Here is a 24,119-nt window from a genome sequence, read left to right as displayed (position 1 = left end):
GCTGAACAGGACTAAGTTGTATCATTCTTTTAACTGTAGTTGGGGGGCCAAACGGGCAGAATTGGCCCCGGGGCCACGCTTTGGACAGAAGAGGAAAAAACAACACAGCTCGAAACGGTTCACCCCTCTTTCACGACACACTTATTTTAAGGGTAAAAAAACGGCATGCAGCAGAGTATACCTAATAATTTTATTTAATAAATTGTTTCATAAACAGTTCTTGTCTACTAATCTTTGGTGCAAAATTATAAACCTGCCGGGCTACAAATATGCTTTTCGCTCAGAGGTCAGCAGCAAAAACGCATTTTCTTGTACTCCGTTAATAACACACAGTTTTCGGTGAATGAAGTACTGGAGCCGAGCTGTGCTGAGAATTTTGTTCCTTTGCTCCCCAGAGATCAGCAGGATTTAATCAAAAATAAATAAGCTGTTCGGTAATGAAAGCACCGCTGCAACGTTTCTTAAATGAGCAGAGATGCTACAAAGGAGGACAGGGAAAGAAAAACAAACAAACAAACAAAAAAAACGTTGCTGCTCTAAGTGTGAAGACGAGTTGTGCTAATTCACAGCTAGCTGGTGTTTGCATTTTTAGCATGCCAAGACGGATGAAAACAGAAAAGGCCAGAAAAACATTTGTAAACAAGTATGAATGTGGAAATATTCCGTAAGCAAAACCAACAGACGTGAACGGCTTGGAGTTTATTCATCTATATGAACCCTAAAGCAGAAACGCAAAAAAAAAAAAATCCTTCTTACTGGATAAAGGGAGCCGAGAGGTTCAGCCTTGGTGCTGGAATGCTTTCTAAATCTTTTTGAGGCTTGCATCAAAGCAATCAGTTCCATCAGAGGGCAGCTGGTATTTAGTTATTAAGCAGTTATTAAGACAGTGGAGGTTGAACATCTGACATTCCTATCAAAAAACACTTAAAGCTGCAGTATGTGACTTTCATAAACAATATTTGTTACATATTTGTTGAAATTGTCTCTATGTCGTGACAGTATGACATAAAACAGAAAATCTGTGAATAATCTGAGCTCCTCTGCCTTCTCCCAGGGCTTGTTGGAAACAACCAATCAGAGCCAAGGTGCGGGTCTTGACTCGGTCGATCACAATCCCGTGTGGCACTCTGCTGCACTGCAGCTAACATAGTCATGCTCAGTCTAGTTAGCATAGCCACCGATGACAGCACATAAACGGTTTCCTGTAATGGTAAATTCTTTACGTTTAGCAGTGAGGACATGATGTTGACTAGTGGCGCTTTGCCTCTCCTCCTGGCTCTGATTGGTTGATTTTGTGTACCTGTGTTTCTTCCAATAGCAGCTCAGGCAGGAGGTGGAGATCGATCTTTTCACAGATTATCTGTCTCATAACAAACTGTCACAACGTGACAGTTTTAGCAAATATGTAAAGTATATATTTCATATATGTTTATATTTCAGCTCACTTACTAAAAATGTTACTAAGAAAACATGTTCATTATGAAAAAAGTTGCACACTACAACTTTAAAGGAGGAGAAGTCTTATAAGTGCTGGAGTATTGAGAATGTTATGTGCAATTTGGAGGTGTTGCTTATTCCATAGTTTGCCTAGCACATGCCGATTGCTACATGAAACTAGCTTGAGTACAGCACTTTGTTTTTAGATGTGAAAATAATGGATGTTTATGAAAGCAGAGATGTTGGCAGAGAAACCAAGTCCCCGGTATTCTTCCACCAAGAATTACGGTTCGAAAACTCTCATTGTGAAAATTTAATCGCAGGTTCATGATTTGCCGCAGACGAATTCTCACAAATGTTGGACCAGCCATCCACATTCTGGTTGAATTTGAACTTTTGCCACACTTAGTCTGGTGAAAATGGGCTTTCAGGAAAAACCAGTTAGGTATGATTAAAAAAATAAATATCTAACAGACAGCACAATATGTAAAGATCAATAAAATTAAATCGGTGACAATCGGGTGAGTGGGTAATAAGTTACTCAGCAATACAAGCAGCCAGTGGCAACGAAGGATGCAGAACAAAAGCAAAGTTGACATTTTCCCTCTGTGTCATCAATCACTAACTCAGCACCACGCCTCCAATAATATATATTCTTTCTTTAACAGTGAATAGTTTAACAGAATCAGGTCACAGATTAAATCCGTTGAGAAGCAGAAATATTTAAATAACGCCAACTCAACAGGAACATGGCTCCGAAATCAGAGCCAAGACGTCGCTGCGGTCGCTGGTTGAATAGAGTTGAAAAGACGAGATTTGACAGCTGAAGAGGAGATTATCCCGCTTCCAAGTTAGACTTTAACACAAGGATACATAACCTAGCTATTATGTGTGGTGCTACACCGGCTTTTTTTTTTCTTTTTTTTTTTTTTTTTACAAACTAAACATAATTGTTTTAAAAAACCTTTAACTTTTTTTTTTCTTCAATGCATTTTATTTGGCTTTATGTGATAAAATATTCATGAGGTGGAAGGAAGATGATACAACGCGTTGACGTTTTTATTGGTATGATGTGTTCAAGGTGACTCGAAAAGCTTAAAGAATTTTAAATCGTATAATTACAACCATTGTAAAAAAAAAAAAAAAAAAAAAAAAAAACACAAAAAAAAACACAATTCGTTTTTACCTAATTTCCTGTAGGATAAGGAGAAGATGTGAACGGTGACGCCGATTTTCTACACCATGCTAGAAATGTATTCTGTCTATAGTTTTAACAGTGTTGGCGGTGGAAATGAACAAAGCTGTTTGGTCTGTGTTGGCCACGCTTCCAAACGTTAATAGCCGTCTCGTCCATCATGGCCCTTCTTTCTTCGCAGTGGAGGATGATTGTTTATGGTTAGCTTCATAGTATCGGGATGGTGCATTACATTCGTCACGCCAAAACGTTAGCGAATGGCTAAACTGTAAAACTTAGTGTCCACGCCTTCAGCAAGCAATTGTCTCTCAATAGCTGAGGCTCCAGACCAGTTCGAGGGCCAGAGTCCTGCAGCTAATAGTAAAACTGAATCACTAGCTGTGTTTCTGTTACGAATGTATGCGGGTCTTTGTCGATATTCTGCCAGTGTGGTTTCCAGCCATTGATTACGTCACTCGTGTGACGAGAAAATAGTGCCTCTATTTGGATGCGACCAAAGATCTGCCTCATCGTAGCTTAAAAGCTTTGGAATAAATTTTTTCCCCCCAAAACAATTGCCATGTTTCCATTAAGCAAATTTAAGTTTGCATTTTCAGTTTGCACAATCCTATGGTTAATGGAAACGCTCAAACTCTAAAGACTGGAGGATGATGTGTTGGAGGGGCAGATTTTTACCAGACTACCCGCCATGACACATACACACATACTTTAATTAATTAAAGACTAGTTAAGTAAATCCACAGTTTATACACTGTTGCCTGTTGGAGAGGATCACAAGTTATAAGACTGCACACTTCCTGGAAGCTTTAACAGATTCACCATCATAAACAATACTTCTGGGATGTGCTGTGGTGGCGCAGGGGTTAAGCACAACCCACATACGGAGGCCTTAGTCCTTGACGCGGCCGTCACAGGTTCGATTCCCGGCCTGGCGACCTTTGCCGCATGTCTTCACCCTTCTCTCCTTACCCACTTTCCTGTCAATTAACTATCAAATAAAGGCCACTGGAGCCAATAAAAGCTTTAAAAAATTAAATAAAATAAATAAACAATACTTCTAGTCAATGATGCCAAAAATCTTCGTTACAATTCTTGTCAAATTTCAAACAAGCTGTACTGAATTCGGCCCTGCCTGCCAGAAGTCACCGGTTATCTCCAGTGGATTGGTTTGAATGTTTCCTAAAGTGCAGTGGCTGGGATTAGACGGAGGTTGGGAGGAACCGTAAAGAATTTTTCCTTTTTTCTTTGACGAGATGAGTGGAGATGGTTTTCCTAAATGCCGCAACCAGATTTAAGCCCTTCTTATGATTTTCTGGAGCCACTTTTGTTGAAGCAGGAGAATGTGAGGAGGACTGCAGAGAGGAAGTTGCATGTTCTCCACAAAGCTGCTGCTTCCTCGTCCCCTGAAGGCTGGTCTTAATTGTTCGACGCGATATCTCCAGTCTGCCTCTCCTCTTTCGTTAACTGTTTTCTTCTTCCTCCTCCTTCCCTTCTCTCCCCTCCCTCCCTCAAGCTATTAGGGATTGGATTTGGAGCAGAACGATCCATTTAGTCTCTCTCCTCCACGCCGATCCCTCTCTCCCTACTTCCACACCTCCTCTGCAGGTTTGGCGCATCAAAGCCCAGGCTTAATCTGTCTATTTTTACCTGAAGGAATGAAAGGAAGGGATGAGGTAATGCTTTTCCTGTCCATCAGGTGGGCACCGGAGCATGGGAGGCTCTTCAGTTTGTGTGTGTAGCGCAGGGGTTTAGCGCCACCATCTGGACGGAGAGCAAGATGACAATCTAAACTGCCTATACTTTCTACATATCTCTGAAGAAATTAACATAAGCACATTGAGATACAAGGTTCCTTCCCATTATAAAAATTTAATACTTTTTTTTCCAGATTGTGAAGTTCCTTTCATTTTAATCCCACTCTTAAATTGTAAATACAAATGTTCACTGAAGCCTAATGGAAGTAAGCAAGAAAGGAAGGAAGCCAAAAATAACGGTAGGTAATTTACTCAGGTAGACAGGAAGAAACTCAGGAATGAGAAATGAACAAACTAACTTAATTTGTTCGAAGGTATGAAGAAAGGATGGAAAATTTGAGAAAGAAGGAACAATTGAAAAAAGAAGGAATAATTGAGAGAAAAGAAGGGGAAATTGAGAAAGATGAGAAAAAAAAACTGAGAAAGGAAGGAAAGACAAGAACAAAGAATGTAAGAAAGAAAATTTAAAAAAATGATGAACACAACATGGGTCTAAGTTTAAATTCTGCTTTTGGGTTTCGGAGAAGTCATATTTTGATTGAGGGAAAGCAAAGCGCCGCCTGGTGGACATAAACAGAGACTGTCAATGCTACAAGTGAAAGAATTTTAATTGAACAACAATAATAAAAGTTCTGGAATCTGACGGTTGTGTTAATGATCCCTGTTCAGAAACAGAGAAACGTAACAGTGACGCAGTGCAGTCACAGGGTAGGAAAAGTCTTCATCATGACTAATGAAAAAAAAAACAAAAAAAAAAACAAGGATCTGACAAAATGACTTTGAGAAAAAGACCACAGAGCTGAGCTATTCTTTCAACAGTATCCTTCGTCTTACCTTTTTACTGCAGCCCTGTAGAAAGTTTATCATTCTCACAGTTTTCTTTCTGTTTGTTTTAAACCGGTTCTAGGAGCACGACTCTTCTTCTCCTTCTTAAGCGTTTAATAAAACCACCACACCAGTTTTGCTCCTTGCATAGAGCAGTTGATGTTGCAGTAAAGCAACAACAACATTGCTATTTAACAGGTTTTTTTTCTGTCACTGGGAATGTTGCTGTGTCATTCAGAAGTAAAGATAAGTGAGCTGGTGGACCTGAGAGCTTTCTACTTAGAGGAAACTATAAAACTGACTTCTTAAAATTTTGAATTGTGGTATAAGAAATTATTAATCTTTTATATATATTCGGTTTTTTAAAAAAAAATGCTTCTTTACACCGAAGTATGCTCTAAAACAAAAGGCAGAGAAAACTGAATGAAGACTTTCTTTCTTTCTTTTCCTGCACTTTAAGGCACAGAAGTGGCAGGCGACTCACAACATCTTGATAGAACCATCAAACCAGGCATAAGAACATGGAGCCTGTTATTTAGTCGTCTTTGTTGTGTCCATTGCAGCCGTTGAGTCGACCGATGCAGCCGCCACGAGGATGATCCTTAAAACTGAGGCAATCCACAGAGAAGTGTGGACGTTTCTCTACGAGACGCTGAAGCTCATCTAGGGAACAGGAAGAGACAAAAACAGGTTCCAGAGATTTAGGAAGTAAGTAACAGCATCTAAATAAACAAAGATCCTTTCACATCAACGGATTAGAGTCTCTGTTTCACACATTTTCTGGATAGTTTTAAAGACGAACAAGATTTATAGCGTGATAGAAAAGAGTAGCTGCGTTTCCACTGACCATAAAATTGCACAAATTAGAATTACAAAGAAAAATTAGCTGAGTGGAAAGGCGTCAAATTTGGGGTTGGGAGGGGAGACACGATCAAGTTTTTACACTAGGAAGAGGGAGGTGGTTTTTGCATCGAAATTGGCGTATTTCACAAAAACCCCCAACTGAACGAATTTTCAGATCACACAAGTTGTGTGATCAACGACTGGAGGTTACTACTGGCGGGAAAAGATGAAGATGACAGGAAGTGGTAATAGAATGATGGCAAGGTATGGTTTTTTTTTTATCGACTTATCACGTGGAGAAACTTATTCGCGTGTGATTTTAAATTGCGTTTCTTATTTAATGGAAACACCACATTGCACTAATGTTTTTTGACACTACTTTGCAGAAATAGCAGGTGGTCAGTATAAAATCCCTAGCAGATGGCATTTATCTTCTTCAGTAAGGACAAGAAAACATTAAGTTACTGCGGCGGCTCAGATGAAGACATGGGGACACCTTGACAGGAACCGTCTCGCATGGTTTCAATTATGCAATGTACCTGAAAATGCTACATATTAGCATTAATATTCAGTCAAAGGTTTCCAGTGCGAGTCTCTCCAGAGTCACACTGAGGCTTTTATTACATAAAATCCCAATAAAATAAAAAAAAAAGTGAAGTAAATCATTTGTAAGGCAGAAAATGACAAAGTCTCACCATAAGTGATCTTTGCTGTGTGTTGAGCTTCAAGTTCAAGGAACAGAGGAAAGAGCTCCACCTCCTTTACTCCCAACATTATTTCTAAGATGGCGGCCAGGTCGTCTCCTGTGACTCCCCCGCTGTCGTCCTCGTACAGCTGCAGCACAACGACGGGTCGTTTCAGCGCAGTGGCCCAAACGACCCACACAAATACCAGCAGCACCAAACTGAGGCTGCTGTTCTCACCTGGAAGGCCAGCTTTAATGTGTCCAAGGGTTTATGAGGTCGCTTTACAGTAGACAGAGCGGTGACATAGTGTCTGACGTCTATCTTTCCGTCTCCATCCTGATATAAAAGACGAGTTTAGTCAAACACAAAACAGGCAGTGCAGCACATCTGGAAAGTATTCACAGCGCTTCACTTTTTCCATATCATATGTTACAGCCTTTTTCTGAATTTTGCTCTTTCCTCAAAATGCAACACACTAATACTCCGTTATGATGATGTGCAAACGGTCTGTTTGCCAAGGTTGTAATAGTTTGGGGCTTTTCATTATGGTTTAGTTTGATTTCATTGTGACTTTTTGTTTGACTAATTCAGTTAGTTTTAGTTAGTTTTTGCTATTTTTTTTTGTTTCTATTAAATATTGTTTAGTTTAGTTAAAATAGTAGTTGTAGGTTTTTCAACTACAATTTTGGTGCACCTGGAAATTCTGCACCAAATTTTTAGGTGCAGAATTCAGAAAGGTCAGAGTATTGTATGGTGATTATTTGTGCATCGATTGGGGAATGAACACTGAGCAGAAGGTACCAATTTCAAAAAAATGTCTTCAGTTATTGAACAAAACCACTGCCTGGTGTTTTCCCTCCATTTTGGCAATTTCACATTAGTTTGAAAGTTTAATAAATAGATTCATCAATACGAAAACAAAGGATACTACCACATCCTTAGTTTTATAAACGCACAACATAGTTCCACTTAGTAATAATTTTTCCCCTTCTATTATTGTTTTTATTTATTTAAGTTAACAAAAATGTTTCCTCCATTTCAATTTTGTTACTTCGTTCGCTTTAGTTATCGTTAATAACCTTTTTATTCACTCTTGGTAGGAGGGAGAAAATTCTCCAATCTGTGATTTTCCTGAGTTACAAAAAAACCTCTGGATATTCTGGACACCCACTGATATTTGAAGTAGTTTAATTTTGGACGACGTTGCCTCTGTCCTTCCACACTGACCTGATGGAAGAGCATGTGGACTCGTCTGAGCGTGTCTGTAACTGGAAGGCTGAGAAACTGGGCGAAGTCCTCCAGTCCCAGTCTGTCCCCCTGCAGCTTGGCGGCCCTTCTGGCCTCCTCTTGGGGCCGGTCGCCTCCACTCCCTGACTTTAACCTGTCATGATGAGAACAAGAGGGAGAAAGCTCTGACACAAACACCTTTTTGGGCCTGTTTTTTTTTCTGTTTCAGACTATTTGGTTACGACATTATCAGTCATTGTGATGAATGGATTATTTGAAATATTCAACTAATGGATTAATTGTTGCCTGGAGTAAACAGTCAAAAAAAAAACAACAACATCCCCACAGGAGTAATTCAGCCAAAACCATACAGACATATATATGCATATTGCATTTAAGATAAAACAAAAACAACAACCAAAAAAAAATACCTGGTGACTTCGCCCGATTCTAACTGTGTTAAAGAAAATCTCCTATCAAGCACCTTTTTTTATCCAATGATTAACTGCTTAATCGACAAAAATTAGTCAACCGATCAGCACAACTCTGTGTTGATGTTCAATGGAGCAGAAAGACCTGAACCTATCACATGCTGATGTTTTTTTTGTAAAGGGGTTCACTAAAAGAACAATATGTTGTTGCATTTTAGGCAATAAAATGTTTATTTAAAAAAAAAAAGTTTAAGTAATTTAAAAAAAAAAATCTGCAGAATGTGTCCATTCTTTTGTCCAATTATTGATTATTAACAATTTTTAAAATTGTTAGTTGAAGCTCTAATTAGTAATATAGAAATTCATTTCACAAATGAATTTACAAATGAAATTCATTTGTCTTGAATTACATTATTATTCCTACATTTCAAAGTGAGTTAATGGTATCCTGGGCATTAATAATAATATTAATATTTGGGGAAAAACAACATCTCTTGACGTATATAAACACATTCATGAGTTAAAGCTATACCAAGTAGCAAGACGTGCATGGAACGCCTCAATTTATGACACAACCACCATCATTACATCACAATATTTTACTTATACGTACATCTTAGATCCGCTGATTACTTGGCGAGAAACACCTGCAGATTTAGCTTGCAAAAGTAAAAGTTCCAGTAATGGCCCTATGAGTGTGTGTCTCTCTCCTTCCACCAGCAGGGGTCAGTGTTTCTACACTTTGATCCTCTCCCCAGCCCGTTCAACAGGCCCGCTCTCTCTCTCTCTCTCTCTCTCCCCTGCCTTCACTCACCCCAGTTGCCCCAGCAGCTGGTTGAAGTGCAGCAGGCTGGTGCGGTCGTGTATCCTCAGCGGGCCGTGTGACAGGATGATGTCCCGGTCGTCGAAGGACAGGTCTGTGAGGGGAACCTCCAGCGCCCTTCCAGGACAGAGCACACATTTGAGCATACATGAGACGGACCAAAAAGAAAAAGGAAAGTGGGTTTTAGTCTTGACTCAGACGACCTGCTCCTCGGGTGTTTGCGCAAACACGGCTGCACGCGAACTCACTCGGCCATGAGCTTCCTGACGTTGCTGGCGAACAGAGCAGGGTTTTCCCTCTCCTTCACTGACGGGTGGTAGATGGGTAAATACTGCAGGACAAGGGGAGAGGAGGTGGGCCGCAGTGTAATCGCAGCACACCGAGAAAATTGCCACTTTTTAAACGCTCACCTCGATCTCTACGGAGTTGTGAGGCTGACACAGAGTGAGCCATAAAATCTTAAACCTGAAGGAGAAGAAAACATAACTAAATAACTGACGTTTGGTAGTGTTTGTGTTCATTTTGATAGGGGACAGATTACTAGTGTTTCTAATCATAAATACAGCCCATCAAAAGTATTCACACCCTTTCCTTTCTCATGCTTTGTCACATTATGACCACAAACTTAAATGACGTCTTAGGAATTGATGTGTCACAAAGTAGAGCGTTAATGACGAAATGTGATAAAGTCCTGGGTTTTTTTAGCATATAAAAATCTGACAACTGTGGCGTATGATTATATGAAGTCCCTTGAATTCGAATGAAATTTACTGCAAATACTCCAACAATGTGCTACTTAATGCTCTTTGGAGGCTTCAGAGGTTTGTTAGAGAACATTAGTGAACAAACAGCGTCGGCAGACTACAATGGAATAGTTTAAATCACAGCATTTCATATGTTGGGGCGGCCAAGTCAAAGTCCAGACCTAAATCCAAATGAGATCCTTTCAGATGACTTGAAAACCAATGTACACGGATGCTCTACAAATAATAACTTAAAAAAAACAAAAACATTTGAGGAAAAAGATTGTTGCATTTTTAAAGCTGATAGACCAATGGCAAAACTCTTTTGATCGGGTGAATAAAAACACGTTCAGGTTTGATTTGGACAATATGTTGAAACAATGTGTAGCTTTACTTCCACCTCAAAATTGGGGTTGATATGGCACATAAAATCGAAGTAAAAGGAGCCACAGGTTGTAAAAAGGTTCAAGAGGTGTGAAAACTTTTGCTCCGTAACCGATTATACACAGGTCTGTCAGGAATCATTATGCACAGATAGAAACTCACGCTCCAGGGCCGCGCCACGTCCACGAAACAGTGTCCTGCAGAGATGGACGAAATATGTTACAACACATACAACAGGATCCTTTCTGAATATTTTTGATCACTTTGTACTAGTTATTCAAAACGTATGAAAAGCACATTCCTCCTATTGCTACATTTAGCATGCTACCAGCAAATGGTAGCCGAAATTAGCGAGGCAAATAAACGAACAGGGCTGGCAGCTGTCTCGAAAGTCAGAACGGTGACTAAACAGAGGAGTTGAAACAAAGACTTTCGAGGGAAGCGGACATGCAAACCTCGGTAATACCAGCTGCATCATTTATGAGCGCGTGAGGAGAGGCGCCGGAGGCGATGGCGGGGGGAGGAGATATGACACCTGTCAGTGCGCGACTGCGAGTCTGGGCGCGAGGGGCGAGAAACAAACGGGTGAAATATCATCCCGCCGGAACACAAAGTCAGTCGACACGAGAGGGGAAACGCACCCTGACACGACAAACGGCAGCCATTACATCAGAGGCGGCTCGGAGCGCACGGAGCGTGAGGTCGCGGTCAGAACGGGTCGCGGCTCTGAAGGCAGAGATACAGAAGGATGAAAGAAGACACTCACCAGTTTGTTTGGGTATCGCAGCACCACTGGCTGCACTGGGAGTCCTGGGATGAAAGCACCTTTTAAACACAAAAGTGAGAGAAAATTAAGAGTAAGAACACAAAAAAAAAACATATCCTCAACCACACAGGATTGGATTAACCTACTAGCAGACGGCTTCCCTGTTGGGTCTTTAATGTATCCAGATGATGACAGATGAGCTCAACAGCTACATGCAGTATTAATGGCTTGAGGAAAGACCTTTCCAAGCCTCTGTGTGGCTTTTGAAGGCTTTATTATGTGAAAATAAACAGTCAAACAGGCTACATGTATAATTCATCTGCAGGTCTTTAATAAAAGATATACAGTAACGTTCATTTTTCACCTAAATCTAAATCTCATATAACAAGACAGCTACAGTTTCCTCATCTCTCTCTGTTCACTACTGAGGTCAAAGCAAAAAGCATAAGCATTTGTTAAACCTATTCAAGCCTGTAGCTTTATTATCAGGTAGATCTGACTAAATATGATTTAAGCAGCAATCATGAATTGCATTCAGTTGAGAGATAAAGCATAAACAAGGCAAATATTGTTACATAGTTCCTGGTAGAGCAGCTGATTGGAGATTCAACAAACTGTTTAAACGGCACTATGCTGTTACAAAATGCTAAAAATTGAATATTAAGCTAACTCAGTGGGTAGCTAATCATTGAATGGTGATTCTCTCCTTGAAGTCCTAATCAGACATCCCTGCATGTCCATATCCATTTAGCTTGTAAATAGAATTATGGGTAATGTCGAACATTTTGATAAACAAATCTGTGTTCTTCTAGCCACGTTTACTTCTACATCACATTACAGCTCTTAGCAAATTGTATTATTACAGGTTTGAACCTTGAGAACTTGCTTATTAACACAAAGTAGTTCCTGTTCTTTACATAAGATCTGATCCAGCTAAGTTCTGGACCAGAGAGTCCAAACCAGCTCCTCACATGTGGGTCAGAACTAAAAAAAATAAAAAAATAAAAAATTGTAACAGAACAAAATGTGTTTTTAATACTATACAGTTGAATTAAATTACATGTCAGATTTAAGTATTGTTTGTCTATGTAAACTAAACCGGTGCACCATGGGTACGAAGTGGTTTTCAAAATTAAAGTAGGAAGAAATAACAATTGAAAGAGAAGTAAAACCTCTTGAATTTAGGAAAGGACATAGAAAGCAAAAGCACATCTACCCAAACACACACACACACACTCCACACATAGCTGGTGCACTGTACCGAGAGACAAAACAGGAGGAGGCATGTCCAGAGAGGACTGGAAGCACACAGCAGAAAGATTAAGTTGGCTCTAACCCACATATACACAAACACAACGAGAGCTGTACCATCCCACAGGGCTTACTGGGAAAGACTGAATAACAGACTGGAAAAAAGGGGATCAAAACGAGCTGGCATCAGACAATGGCTGACCACGTAACACCCCTCATGTGCCCACACATACACACGGACGTTAGCGGAAAAACAAGTCTGATAAAAGAAAGCAAAGGGTCAGACTTTTATGTACGAAGCAGCAGGACGCCAAACGTCCCCGCCTGCTGGGTTTGATTTGTTCTGACATTAACGCTGGGAGCTGGTTGCAACAGAGTCGGAATCCATTCACAAATAATCATGTAAAAGCCCAAACAAACTAAATTAAAGGGTGTCTGTTGTAATGCGGACACACCCATTATTGGAAATCGGCCGGAACGCCAAATAAAACGGTTCTGCTTTGGTTTGCGCAGTAAATGCATCACCTGCTGCTCTGGATGAAAAAACAAAACCTACTTCTAATTTGACAACAGAGAGGAATATTTTCTGTTTTACTCCTATGGATAAGAGTAAATCAGTCTTGTACTGAAAACATACCAGCCTTGAATAAGATGAGAGCCGACCTGTTGGTGCACGTCCCCTCAGGGAATATCATGATCTAGAACAAGGAATTTAATATTAATATAGCATACAGGTAAAAACACGGGGAAAGATTCTTTAGTTTCTTTGATTGCGTTTGACGTTAGACTTGTGTGTGTGTGTGTGTGTGTGGGCGTGTGTGTGTGCGTGTGCGTGTGTGTGAATACAACACCTGGGGCCACTTTCCTCCAGACTGGGCTCTACGTTTGATCTCCTCAACAGTTTTTCTCCTGGAGCTCTGATCCGACCGGAATACCAACACGGGCCTGATGTAGCTGATCAGAGCTGGGGGAGGCCATGAGGAAGAGATGCATTTTAGAAAGCCAATATGAGAGAAAGAAAAAAAAAAAAAATCAAAATCAAAATTGTTAAGAAGGAAAATATGTGATTAGAAATGTAAGAAAATGCAGCAAAACATACTGCAAGGACCAAAAGCCTATCAACATACATAGAACTACTTCTAATTTTGCAAAAGCATGTAATAACCTTAAAAAATAATAGAATCAAAGTAGCAGGGATGTACTTATTATTTTAAAAAAACACTTTGGTAAAGAGCTTTAACGCTGAAAGAGTTTAGTTTCCTCAAAACTGTAGGACTGTTTTTAGGGAGCTACCTCGTTGCTGACTCCTACAAATAATAGACAAAAATCTTTTTCACCATCCAAGTTACTGAAAACACTTGGCTGTGTTTTCAGTAACACACCCAAGTCTTCCAGTCTTCATCTGGAACTGAAGTTAGTACCTCTGAGTATCGGTGAGGCGCTCAAAATGAAGCCAGAAGAAGCAAATAGGTGAATTTATGTGTGAAGGGCCGAAACAATTAATTGAATTGATTGCCATCAATTATTGAAATAATGGTCAACTTATTTAACAATAAATGAATTCTTAACTGAAGTGTACAAACTCAAAAAAAAAAAAAGCCAATTGCTGAAAAAAGCTAATTCAGAGCAGTGATTAAGACGAATATATGGACATATACATTTTGCATTTAAGATAAAATCGCCTTCATCTGTAAATATGTTTTACCCAAAACTCCTCAAGTGGAGTTCTAGCTCATTAATGGGCAGCTATATTATTGCAGTTTGGGCAATGAAGTGTTTATTTCATTTTTTAAAAAAAAAAGGAATTTAATCATTTGTTTGTTTGCCTCTTTAATTATTGATCAAAATAAATTTATTTATTGATTAATATATTGCATGTGATTGCTTTTTATTATTTGTTTGTTTATAACTAGTCGTTTTGAACTATTCACTCTTTATTATTCACTCTTAGGTGTATATATATATTTTACAAACTTTGTATTTATCACCTAAGATGGAGTAGCTTTCAACAAATAAGCAATTTCCCCTCAGGGATCAATAAAGTATATTCTATTCGAATAAGTTTCTAATATCTAGTGAAAAATTATTGAAGTTTTAAGCTTTTTTGTGCCAATTTTGTATCCAATTAATCGATTAATTGGCAGACTAATCTATTACTAAAATAATCGTTAGTCGCAGCCCTAAGGACACGTAGATGTGTTGAGAGACTAGATTCTTGACATCTAGATTTCCATGCAAACACTGCACTCTTCTTCCCTTTTTGCATTTTTCCTACTGTAAGCCTGGAAATGTCAGTGACTCACTGCCCCAGACTGGGATGCTCCGGCTCTCCAGCTTGGTGACAATGGAGCACATGGTCATGGTGACTGGGATGGCGTCGAAATAGGAGGAATGCGGCGCTACGGTGAGGATGGGAACTTCAGAAGGCGGCGCTCGCTCCCCCTTCACTTTGATCCAATGGAAGCCACCACAGAACCACATGGCTCGCATAATGACCCGAAGACAAAGATCTATTATTCTGACAAAGCAAACGTTTTATGCATTAATTTATTTTTGTCAGACCTGAAGACGTTACAACCCGCCTTTGATAAATGCCTCTTACTCTACCAACTGGCCCCAACACACCTCCTCCACCATGACTGTGGATCGGGGACAAGCTCAGAACGTCCCAGCGAAGCCGTGAAGGCGAAAGGCCACGCCAGCAGCATGAAGAAAGAGACCAACAGCAGGCGGACTGGAAAAACTGTAACTGACATGACTCCGATCTGGAGACGAGAGAGAAAAGACACAAAAATACAAATAATCAACAAATTACTGCAGTACTGCTGCAACAATGTTCACAACTGATGAACTTCTCACATTCCTGTCATAAAACGACCTCAAACGTTGACTTCATTTTTGTCCAAACTTGTTTCATTAGTTGTTTTTTTTAAATGATTCTGTTGTGTCCCATTTCAGTGTCTGATTTGCATTGGTTAATTTCCAGTGAGTTACTGCTTTTGTTCATGTCAAGTTATTTCAGTGACCTTTTAGGTTTTTTTGGTACTTAACAAACACTTCTGGTCATGTGTGTAACTTTTTGTGTTTTTTTGGTATGAGGACCTTTGCAAATGACTGTAAATAGCTCAAACTAAATGTGAATGACATATTTGTATACAGCAGAGAAATGTGGCTGTATATCCTGGAGGGCGAGGAGGAGCAAACTCTCATCCATCAACAGGCCCCTTCTAACACCATACGTTTTGAGCATACAGATTTTCAAGTATATCACAAATTTAGCTTAACCCTAGGTCATAACAGTCCCATTAAATCTTGTTGGTGCAGATAACATGCTAGTAACTCAGAAATGTCATCAATCTGTTCAGCCTGACTCTTTTCCAGGATGTTTACCAGAAGTTACTGCAGTTACGTACACTAAAAAGTATTGTAAGTAAAAGCAATAAGGCCAGATGCACTATTAATACTAATCCTAGATCTAAACTTACTTCTTGGGATCACTCATACTAATTTGCATAGTGTTGCCAGGAATAGGGGTGTCTGGGTGTCCATCTTGGTCCTGCTATCCCCTAGACCAGTGTTTAATTCCAGTCCTTAGGGATCACTGCCCTGAGTGTTTTAGATTTGTCTTTGTTCCAGAACACTTGATTCAGATGACTGCATGCTATTAAGTGTTGCAGAAACTTGTTAATCACCGACGTATTCAAGTTAGGCGTGTGTCAGAAGGGATACACCTAAAACATGCAGGATAATGATCAATGAGGACTGGAGTAGAGAAACACTGCCCTAAACCCGATCTTGTATAAGTTGTAGACAGTGGACAGATGAACTCTTTGCTGTACCTCTATGTGTTGAGCTAAACTTAAAAGCTTTGCAAAAGAAAGTCAAGTATCAAGCTCATGAAGCCCCTCCCCTCACCTACTGAAAAGTCACAGATTTTAACAATAGCATTGTCTAGGACTGGACTGTGAAATACAGCAAAATATCTCTTTCAACTGTCCAAAAGCACATGTTGATATTCCGTTTGATTTAAAGCATTCCCCAATTTTAAACTAATTTAAATTGAGCCACAGAGTTTGCAAACCACCTGTTTTGAGTTTAATGCCTGCTTGCTCCATGAAGACTTTTCATATTACAGTGAAACAAGCAATGATCGGGAACTAAAACACATCCCTTGTGCAATCCCCAAAGGCAGGGTGATCAAGTTGGAGGATCAAGTCTTGCCACAGAGAGTTCAGCTCTGCAAACTTTATGGTTGCAAAGGACATAAAGCTATCATAGATGTATATTTTTCTAGCAGGTGATGTACTCTGTGCTCCTCGAGGGACACGGAAAAAGATCAGGTAGAAGTGACACTCACATCACTTGAATAAGTAAAAAGATGAATCCTTTGTTCCATTGAGCTTGTCACGATATCAAGGCAACAAAGAGGTGTATTTTTCTAAAAGGCAGGCCCTCTGGCAGTGATTTTTCCCCCCACAGTGAGGCCTTTATTAACGTGACGTAAGCAGTAGCTGTAGAAGAAACCTGCTGACTAAGCTGTCATTCCTTGTCTCTTTCGGTGTGATGAAACAGACATGGTGCCGTGGATAAACTACCAGAGTCCCAGCTTGCTGAGTAAATTCAGATCGTGTGACATCTCTGGCTTCCTCCGGTTGATTGCCCTCCCTCAGTTCAATCTTCTCATCTCCCACTCTGATTGCTCTCTTCCCCTCTTTTCACCTTAAAGGATCTCAGGTCCCCAGAGTCTTCCTCTCCTCAACCATCAGCCCATCAATCCCTCACTCCCCATCTCCATCTGCTCCACCACTCGTTCATCTATCACGCTGCTCTCCTCCTACTTGGGAATGACGCGCTTGTTGTCACCGCCCCTGGGAGTTGTATCTAAGCTCCTCTTCCTTCCTCTGCCATCTCTCCATTCTTCGTGATGCATGTCTGGATGTGGAGGACCCAGGTGCGGGCTTCGGGGCTGTATTAATAAATAAACACCACCGGATTGATTTATGAAGCTCAAACGCTCTTCCCGACTCTCCACCCCTCCCCGCTCCCTGCGGTTGTGCGTCATGGTTGGAGCTCGACAAATCCGTCTGGGGCGCTCCGCTTGACTTTTTCTCTGGAGGTGGTAAAAGAATGAGCCAGGGAAGAACAGATTGAAACTGAATTTTATAGGGAACAGATATCAAAAGGCTTATTTGAAATTTGCACTAATAATACACTTACGCACTTTTAGCAGCCTATTAAAATCAGAACGTCGGGTTTCAAGTTCAAGAAAACTGCTTTTTCCTGTTTAATGTTGCAAATCCCAACAGCAACATTAGGGTTAGGGCCCAGCTGTGAGAAACATTTTCTTTCCTTTCTGGCTTGATGATATTTATTTTCCAGTGGGAATAAAGGAAGCATCAAGTCCTCCAGAAGTTCCTGTAAACACTGGCAATCTCAGACTCTGGGCCCACACTGGTACCAACAGATGGCTTGGCTCCCAAAATCACAGAGGAAACGTTACAATGAAACTAAGGCTTTGATTCTCTGCCTCTCTGCTCTTCCTTTAGACTCTGGGACCTTAGTGTCTTTTTCCCTTCCACTCAACTTTCCATTACCATGTTCACATTTTGCATATTGTAATCAGCCAGATTATTTGGCGGTCGCCTTTTGTGGCTTAAGCTCCTAAAGGAGGAATACAGTGACCGCCTGTTGGGTAACTATCCAGTCAGCAGTCTTCCCCATGACTTTGTAGGCCATAATGTAAGCTATCTGCTTTTTAAAATGCCTTTTTCTCTTGCGTAATATTATAAGAAATTAAAAGGACCTCTTGTGATCTACACGTAACATCAATCGTGTGTTAACAAATAAGAAAGGTTGCAAGACAAAAACCTGACATCCAAAAACACTAAAACATCTCTCAAAACCTGAGTAGAACATGTTATTCCCCGATGAAACTGAATAGAAGGAGTGTTTGTTGAAAACGACATAAACATCCCTAAATATCACTGTATCCGCATTGAGACATAGTATGAGCATCATGCACAGGGGTTAGTTTTCTCCAGGTTAAACAGAGGTTTGTGTAAAAGTGGAAGAAGTTTTAAGGTCTAGAAACCCTTTAACTCGTTCAGTTTTCCCTAATCTGGACAGGGAAGGAGGAGCAAAGACCAGGACAATGAGCTGAGAACAATCTGGATCGTGTATTGACTCGACCATATCAAATCTTTTTTGATATTGTCCACATTTTTTTTTCTCCCCACCAGGGGGTCTTTTTGTGGGCTCTAGTGTCCCTTATATGACAGTAGGCTGACAGGAGAAGGAGGAAGGAGAAGGAGGAAGACATGCGGCAAGTGTCGCCGAGTCCGGGAATCGAACCCGCGACGGCCACGTCAAGGACTCAAGGCCTCCAAATGTGGGTCGCTGTGTCCTCTACACCCACTTGTTCAGCGCCTGACAAAAGACATCCTGGCATTTAACTTTTCCACTTCACAACCACAAACTCCATTTATTTAGTCTGGGTTTCATCAAACCAACCAAAGCAAAGCAGCACATTCAATTATTATTTCCCTCATGTGTTTATTTACAGGTCATTTTCTCATTTATCTAGTTTTTATATTTTTAAGTTGATTTTTTTAAATTATTATTTCTGTCAATTCTGGCAGGTTCAGTCCTGTTTTTAGCCTGTTCTTCTTCATCAGATAACTCAAGCTGGCTCAGTTTACATCAAGAGCATCTATAAATATATATAATTTTTCTGCCTTGACTCATTTTGATTTAGGTCTGGACTTTAACTAGGTCATTCTAGAAATAAAAAATACCTACATTCCTCTTTTTCCCCAGAGTATGATGCTGCCACCATCATATTTTACCTTGGTGTGTTATTGGTGGATAACTGTCTGTGTTACTTTTCCACCACATGGAGTTTTGTATGTAGGTCAAAGAGTTTTGACTGTTGGTAATACAGAAATATACAGTTAACCCCCAAGTTATTAATACAACTGGAAAATTTAGATTTTAAATTATTTTCATTCAGCCAAAGAGTTTGTTTCTAATATAAAATATGACAGGCATAAAAAATTAGTTTAAATTTAGAAAAATAATTGACATTTTTCTATTCATATTAAATGCCACGTTGAATTAGATTTCTTTCTCCCGGATTTTTGATTTATATTTGATAATAAGCTCCAGGTCTTTGAGGTTGGAAAGCCTCCCTGCCATCACCCTAATCTGCCTCCACCGGTTCTCTTACAGGTTTAAGTCGAGTCTCTCCAGTCAGAAGGAACAAGCTGGCAAAATTAAAAGCACGTTCATTTAAAAGGTCAAACTACAGGGCTGTAATCTCGCAAAGATGAAAACTGATGCAAACGGTAAGAGGAAAAGTTTAGCTTCTTCTTTTTATCCTCACCATCTTGTTTGTTTTTGCCGTGTAGGCGTGTTTACATGCAACTCCACACGTGTGGGCAAGTGGAAAAACAGCCTTAGAAAGCCGGTGGTGGAAGGTGTGAAGCAGACACGTGATGGGTGAGGTGCTGCTGTCAACTGTTAGCAATCATCTGAACGGAAAAACGACCCATTCCTGGCAGTAACGGAGGAAAGGGGCGGGAAAAGCATCCTGCTAGTGGAGGGGAAGTGGCCAAAGCCTGCAGCAGGGTTTTCTGCTCATCTCAGCAGAAGGATCGGTTTTGCCAGCGTTACTGCCAACTTGCTGAACATTTACACATTCCACTCAAAGGGAAAACAAACTTCTCTGAGCTTGAAGCACAACTTTATTTCTCCCTTTAAAAGGAACTGAACTGTGAAAAGGCTGTTTTATTTAAATTTGGATGGAAGCTGATGCAGTTCCTCGTTTACTGAACTCACATAAATGATGTGTGTCCTGGGGATCGGCGTGCTGTCGCCCCATGATGTTAATCATGAAACATGTGGCTCCTCCGTAGTAGAAGATGCCCCGACTACTCTTAGAGCATCTGGGAGCATGCTGGGTCTCCAGCCGAAACTATTGACCAACAACATGTAAGCACTGAAAGTTGTTCAGACGCTGAAGGAGGCAACCAACGGTTGGATGTCTAGGGATACACTGAGCTACATCACAACCGCAGTGCTCACTATCCTTACCAGCAGACCATGCATAGTCAAGCAGTATCCCAAGGTCAGAAGAGGCACGTTGTGTATCGTCTTGTGAGTTTTAGGTATCGCTACACCGTAGCGACACTGCAAAATGTGCAACACGGGAAACCGGGAAGACGATCTTTGTCGTTTGAGGATTTCTTAGAAGAAAAATCATGAAAGATAAAATACAGACGTTAAAATGTTGTCAGGAACAACATTTAGAGGAACAAGCTTCAGATTCTTCCCTAACCAGCCATTCCATTATTCAGTTGAAAATCATAGTGAGACATTTAACAGAGAGAATCAAGTAAGACAGAAGATGTGTCCCTGGTGTCTACTTATACATGGATGCATAGGTAGTTGGATATTTTGTTATTTTCTGGGAGAATTACTCAAGAGATGGTACAGTTCCAGATAAAAGTCAGCCTAATAAAGCTAAAAGTGTCAGTCTGTTGATATTTACAGCAGGTGCTCAGTTAAAATCAGATGCAAATATAGTAAACTGATGTTAAACTGTGGTTGTACCTTCATCCAGGAAGAGAGTGGTGGCTGGGGTCCCGGAGAAACCACAGGTTTCAGATAAAACTCTGGCAGTTAGATTATGACTGACCAATTACTGATACCAGATCATAAAAACGCAGCTAGTAGTGAAGCAGCACAGGTATTAGGTGGTTAATAGTGGATCCAGGTAACAGTGATGCATTTTTCACTTTTCCAGACTCAAAATGTAGGTTTTTTTGGGGGGGGGGGTTTTCTCCCCAACCTTTTCCTGATCATTTTGGTCACTTGAGGAAAAAAGATTTACCTCAAAGTATCGGAAAGTAGGTAGATTTTATTATCTGGATTTATCACCAATCATGAGAAAACTCCATGATTCAGCAGAGTAGTAAAAGGTTTTCTTTTTCCCCCCTTCAGGCTGTAATGCTTAGACTTGTCAAATTAAGATTGCTTCTTTTTTTTTTTTTTTTTTCCCAAGCACAGTTTGTGAGCTTTGATTCACCGATTAGGCTTTTCCTGGTCCACGCTGAGTTTCTTTGGCGATGATATGTCGACTCTATTTTGGAGCAACTTGAGATTTATTTTTTCCAATTTATTCCAAGGACCGAATCGCATAAAAGAGAAACTAGTGAGCTGTGCTTTACTTGATAGCGGTAGCAGCTTTGAATCCATTAGAATTACAGTACAAGCTCATCCCTATCATCACATGAAGCTGCAGACCTTGTTTACTTTATTGAACTTAAAAACTGTGCATCCTGTATGACGCACTTATAGAGCTTTACGTTTTAACCAACAGTGGAGAAAATTGTAAAACTAGTACAACTAAGAATGCAGCCATTTTTGGGTTGTTTTTGTTAAAATTTATTATTTTTGGCATTATCCAAATTCTCATCATAAGATTTATTTTTCACAATAATGTTAAATGCTCCCCCCTACAGAATAAATCAAGTTTAAAAGAAAACAACAACAAAAAAGACATTATTTGGAGTATGGAGTATGTAATATTCCATTCCAGTTTTACTTTATACCAGTTTGTGGGAAAAAAAGAATCTGTTTTAATGGATCTTGTTGGTAACTGAATTAATTTCGACTATGGTCAACAACAGGTCCAGTTAAAACACTGCATCTTTCTATTCATTCTGGAACTTTCTTAAGCGTCTTGAAGAAAGTACCGTAAAACTGACTATAAAAATTAGTTATGTGAAAATCGAACCTTTTCCACTGACTAACACTATTGAAATGCATTTTAGCACAAATTAGAGTGCAGAGAAAGTCTAACGTTTTATAAGTGTTCAGTATTTGTACAGTTATTGGCTGTCAACATCCAGCGAGTCCAGCTGTCACAGAGGAAACACATTTTCTAGAAGGATGCAGCACTGCTCTTCGTCTAAATCTCCATATTGTTCAGCTTTCTTTACATTTTATGTCAGCAAAATGTGACCGGACACGCAAAACTACTCGCAAAGTGTCTATCACCACATACTGACACACAAAACATGGAACAATCGAGTAATTCCAACTGCATAGGAACAAAAGTTGACATTTTTTAAAAAATGTCTCACCTTTATTTTGTCTGTCATGGAAAACTTCAGCTCGTGGACGAACGGATTTCTGTCAGTTCCCGCAGGCGGACTGCTGGAAGTCTTCATTGTTATACGGTCTGGAAAAAATATATATATATATATATATATATATATATATATATTTGAAAGGAAACTTCGGTCCTGAATGTCTCGAAACCCAGCGGAGAGCTTCACCCCGCCTACTGTGGCCGTAACTGATGGTGTCTGAGCGGAGAGCAGGGAGGATTCAGTCCACCTCTAACAAGTTATGTGGCGTTACCCACGCTTCCGGTTTGACTTCTTCCAAAATAAAAGCATCGGGTTTGCTTCGCATTATCTGGCGAAAAAAAATCACCATCAGTGGCGGTTCAAAAAAATTGTTCTGAATGTAATATCAGTTATATTTTCAGTTGTACTGTAAGGAGTTGCAGTTTTTTTTTCTTTTTGTTTTGCTTTTATGTTTATACAAAAAAAAAAACAAAAAAAAAACATCCACACTAGGCTAACATCTACAGAGAATTCAATATAATATTAATAGCAATGTTTGTCATAAATATGACAGTGGGAAAATTCAGGTGTGCCAATAGCAAGTTATAAGTAAGTAGAAGAATCTATATTCAAACTAAGGTAAAAATATAAAAGCAGAAAACATGAATTGGACGGACTGTAAGGGCGAATTTACAACAAAGGAAAAAATAATACTTTACCGCTATAAAAAATAGTATACTCAAATAAAAATGTGTAACTGAGTAGAGCTATTTTAAAAATGTACGAGATGCGTATATTTGTGCGACAAAGGCGGCAACAGGCTACAATAATTTTAAAACGACTGCAAATATCAGCCTGCTTTTATTTTGAAAGCAACGAGAAAGGACCATATTCAAAATAAAAAGTCTGTGAACAACTTACAGATGGCATTATTAAAATTACATGACCTAGATGCACTTACTTCTCTGCTCTTAATCGTCTCATTAGGAAGAAAAGTCTTAAAATCCTGATTGTGTGGATTAATAATTAATCATTCTTAAGTAAAATAATGTCAGAAAGTGCTTGAGAGGTTTTTTTTCTTTTTGTTGTTGTTGCTCACACTGAATTATTAAATACACTGTTAAGGCACACACACGTACATTTAGTTATTTCCAGATTATAACATTAGCTTTACTAGTTTTTATATCTTCTATGTTTACCGTCCACCTGCTGGAGCTAGTTGTGATTTTTTATTTATAGTCACTTTAATTATTATTTCTTACATGTTCTGTCTCTTTCAACCAGCTTCAGTTGGTTTCCATTTGGAAAAGTTAAAATGCATCTTAAGCTGACGTTGATAGTCGTTCACGGCCGGGGTCAACTCGCTGTGTTAGCTTGATGTCAGAGTTGAATTTTGACGGATTACAGTTTTTCCTCTGGGTGGAAAGCGTTTTGATATGATTTGCGTATTTGTTACGTTGCAGGCCAAGCGTGGGAATTATGCATCATGTTTCCAAGCTCCAGACAAGAGATAAGATTTGCGCAGGAAAGAAACAGACTGCAGGTTCAGGTGCAAGAGAACGAGAACTGGCTTAATAATTAAAGCAAACATGTGAACCTGCTATAATCTTCAACCAATAGA

The 24,119-nt window shown here is 39.7% G+C and overlaps 1 protein-coding gene across 2 annotated transcripts; it reads right to left on the bottom strand.

Annotated features, from left to right (window-relative positions):
• Positions 1 to 4,976: 4,976 nt before the first annotated feature.
• Positions 4,977 to 22,631, bottom strand: lpcat1 (lysophosphatidylcholine acyltransferase 1). 2 transcript variants are annotated; one of them, XM_044138500.1, is made up of 14 exons: positions 22,511 to 22,631; positions 14,991 to 15,130; positions 14,669 to 14,883; positions 13,217 to 13,368; positions 13,003 to 13,063; positions 11,115 to 11,173; positions 10,511 to 10,545; positions 9,632 to 9,686; positions 9,470 to 9,552; positions 9,213 to 9,338; positions 7,968 to 8,121; positions 6,978 to 7,076; positions 6,750 to 6,888; positions 4,977 to 5,874 (listed from the first exon to the last, which is right to left on the bottom strand). In XM_044138500.1, the coding sequence occupies exons 1-14, from the start codon at positions 22,595 to 22,597 to the stop codon at positions 5,747 to 5,749; spliced, it is 1,533 nt and encodes a 510-aa protein (XP_043994435.1). In that variant the 5' UTR covers positions 22,598 to 22,631; the 3' UTR covers positions 4,977 to 5,746. The 2 variants fall into 2 exon arrangements, with proteins under 2 accessions (XP_043994435.1, XP_043994437.1); XM_044138502.1 differs by having other exon boundaries at positions 13,217 to 13,329.
• Positions 22,632 to 24,119: the final 1,488 nt, after the last annotated feature.

This window comes from Gambusia affinis, linkage group LG14, assembly GCF_019740435.1.
Source record: "Gambusia affinis linkage group LG14, SWU_Gaff_1.0, whole genome shotgun sequence".
NCBI lineage: Eukaryota > Metazoa > Chordata > Actinopteri > Cyprinodontiformes > Poeciliidae > Gambusia > Gambusia affinis.
This window is presented reverse-complemented; position numbering and strand designations above follow the sequence as displayed.